Below are 1,863 nucleotides of genomic sequence, written 5' to 3' on the forward strand. Positions count from 1 at the left end.
GACCCCCCCCCCCCCCCCATTTTAAGGAGGAGAAATTAAGCTCAGAAGAGATGGGGATTTGATCTTAGGAACCAACCACTTGACTCCCTTGACTTAGGAGAGGTCTGTTCTTAGGAGTTCTATTTCCATTGCTCTAAGGCTGTTTATTTCCCATAAAGTTCTGTTACACCGTTAAATTCCCAAACGTTTTAGCAAAAGCCTCAATTTTTTAAGATGAAGTAATTTATCTATTTAAATAACAACTTTTTAAAATGAAGTAATTTATCTATTTAAATATCAATTTTTTAAAATGAAGTAATTTATCTATTTAAATATGGTCCTTCATCCTACTCCCCCCACCCCCCACCCCCCCAAAAAAGAAAGAAACCACCCACACTGGCTTTGACACAGGTATCTGAAAGATGAAGAGGGGGCCCTGGCGCGGGACCCCTGGGAGAGGGCCTGGCCGTGCTAACCGCTCCCTCTCTGCCCCCAGGACACCTGAGCCCCACCACCTGCACCCTGCGCAAGCACAAGACCAACCGGAAGCCGCGCACGCCCTTCACCACGTCCCAGCTCCTGGCGCTGGAGCGCAAGTTCCGGCAGAAGCAGTACCTCTCCATCGCCGAGCGCGCCGAGTTCTCCAGCTCGCTGAACCTCACAGAGACCCAGGTCAAAATCTGGTTCCAGAACCGGAGGGCCAAGGCGAAAAGACTGCAGGAGGCCGAACTGGAAAAGCTGAAAATGGCCGCGAAGCCCATGCTGCCCTCCGGCTTCAGCCTCCCTTTCCCCATCAACTCGCCGCTGCAGGCAGCCTCCCTCTACGGAGCGTCCTACCCTTTCCATAGACCTGTGCTCCCCATCCCGCCCGTGGGACTCTACGCGACGCCTGTGGGGTATGGCATGTACCATCTCTCCTAAGGACTCCGGGAGGAGGCTTGTTCCATGGGCCCCCCCGCCCTCGCCAGGAAGCACCCCGCTCTGCCAACCTCACACGCACCACCCGAGCAGCCAGGCTGGCGGGCCGCCGCCGCATTCGTCCTGGAGGCTGCAGACCCCAAGCTCCGTGTTCGTGGTGTCATTTCCCAGACACCCCCTTCTCCTCTCCCAAAGATCGGCTCTGATGGTTTTTATATATAAATATATATCACGAAACAGAACGCATTTTTATACAGCAGACGTCAAAGTCCAAGTTATTTTGAAAGGCGAAATTTATATCTATACTTTTTTATATCTATCACCCTAACAGACTGCTGACGTTCATTTGTGTGGGTTTTTTTTTCTTCTTAGAGGGGGAGACAAATTGTTTTCTAAAATTGCTGAAATGTAGTGATTTTGGTGGGACGATTGGCTTTTGCTTAAGGAAAACAGATACTAGAATTAGTGCATAGACCATCGATAGGGAGCGGTTCCTCCGGGTGACAGGCACAGGCCGCGGTACAGTCTTCCATGCACCCGACTAATTACAGGCTACATATTCGGCTCTGTTTGCCCCCCTGCACATTGCTACATTGTTACCCAGTTAAACGTTTACTTTTTTTTTGGTAAGATCAATAAAAGGGGGCTGAGAAGACTGAGCCAGCCTCGGGGTAAAGTGGGAAATGGAAGTACTTCCCTCCAGGCCGTTGCTTAACTCCATTTCAGATCATTGTCCGGAGGAATTGATGGTTTCTGTGAAATGCTCTAGGTCAGTCCTCACAAGATGCAAAAGTGATGGGGGGAGGGGTGTAGTTAATTCTCTGCTTAAATAAATGTCTTGTAACCATTACCTATATGCTACATATTCTTGGACAATGAGTAGATCCAGAAAGAAAGAAAAATCCTGCTTTCTCTGTGTGTGTACCTATTGTATATGCTAAACGTATTAGGAAAATTTATATCCTT

General features: G+C 48.8%; 1 protein-coding gene across 1 annotated transcript in view; it reads left to right on the forward strand.

Annotated features, from left to right (window-relative positions):
* The window catches only part of MSX2 (msh homeobox 2), a 6,195-nt gene extending 4,652 nt beyond the window's left edge, over window positions 1–1,543 (forward strand). Inside the window, exon 2 of the mRNA XM_014550321.1 lies at window positions 408–1,543. Within this exon, the coding sequence (XP_014405807.1) occupies window positions 408–900 (493 nt within the window). The 3' untranslated portion in view covers window positions 901–1,543. The remainder of the gene's footprint in view (window positions 1–407) is intronic.
* The last annotated feature ends 320 nt before the right edge of the window (window positions 1,544–1,863 follow it).

The sequence above is a fragment of the Myotis brandtii genome, unplaced genomic scaffold (genome assembly GCF_000412655.1).
Source record: "Myotis brandtii unplaced genomic scaffold, ASM41265v1 scaffold6, whole genome shotgun sequence".
NCBI classification, from domain to species: Eukaryota; Metazoa; Chordata; class Mammalia; order Chiroptera; family Vespertilionidae; genus Myotis; species Myotis brandtii.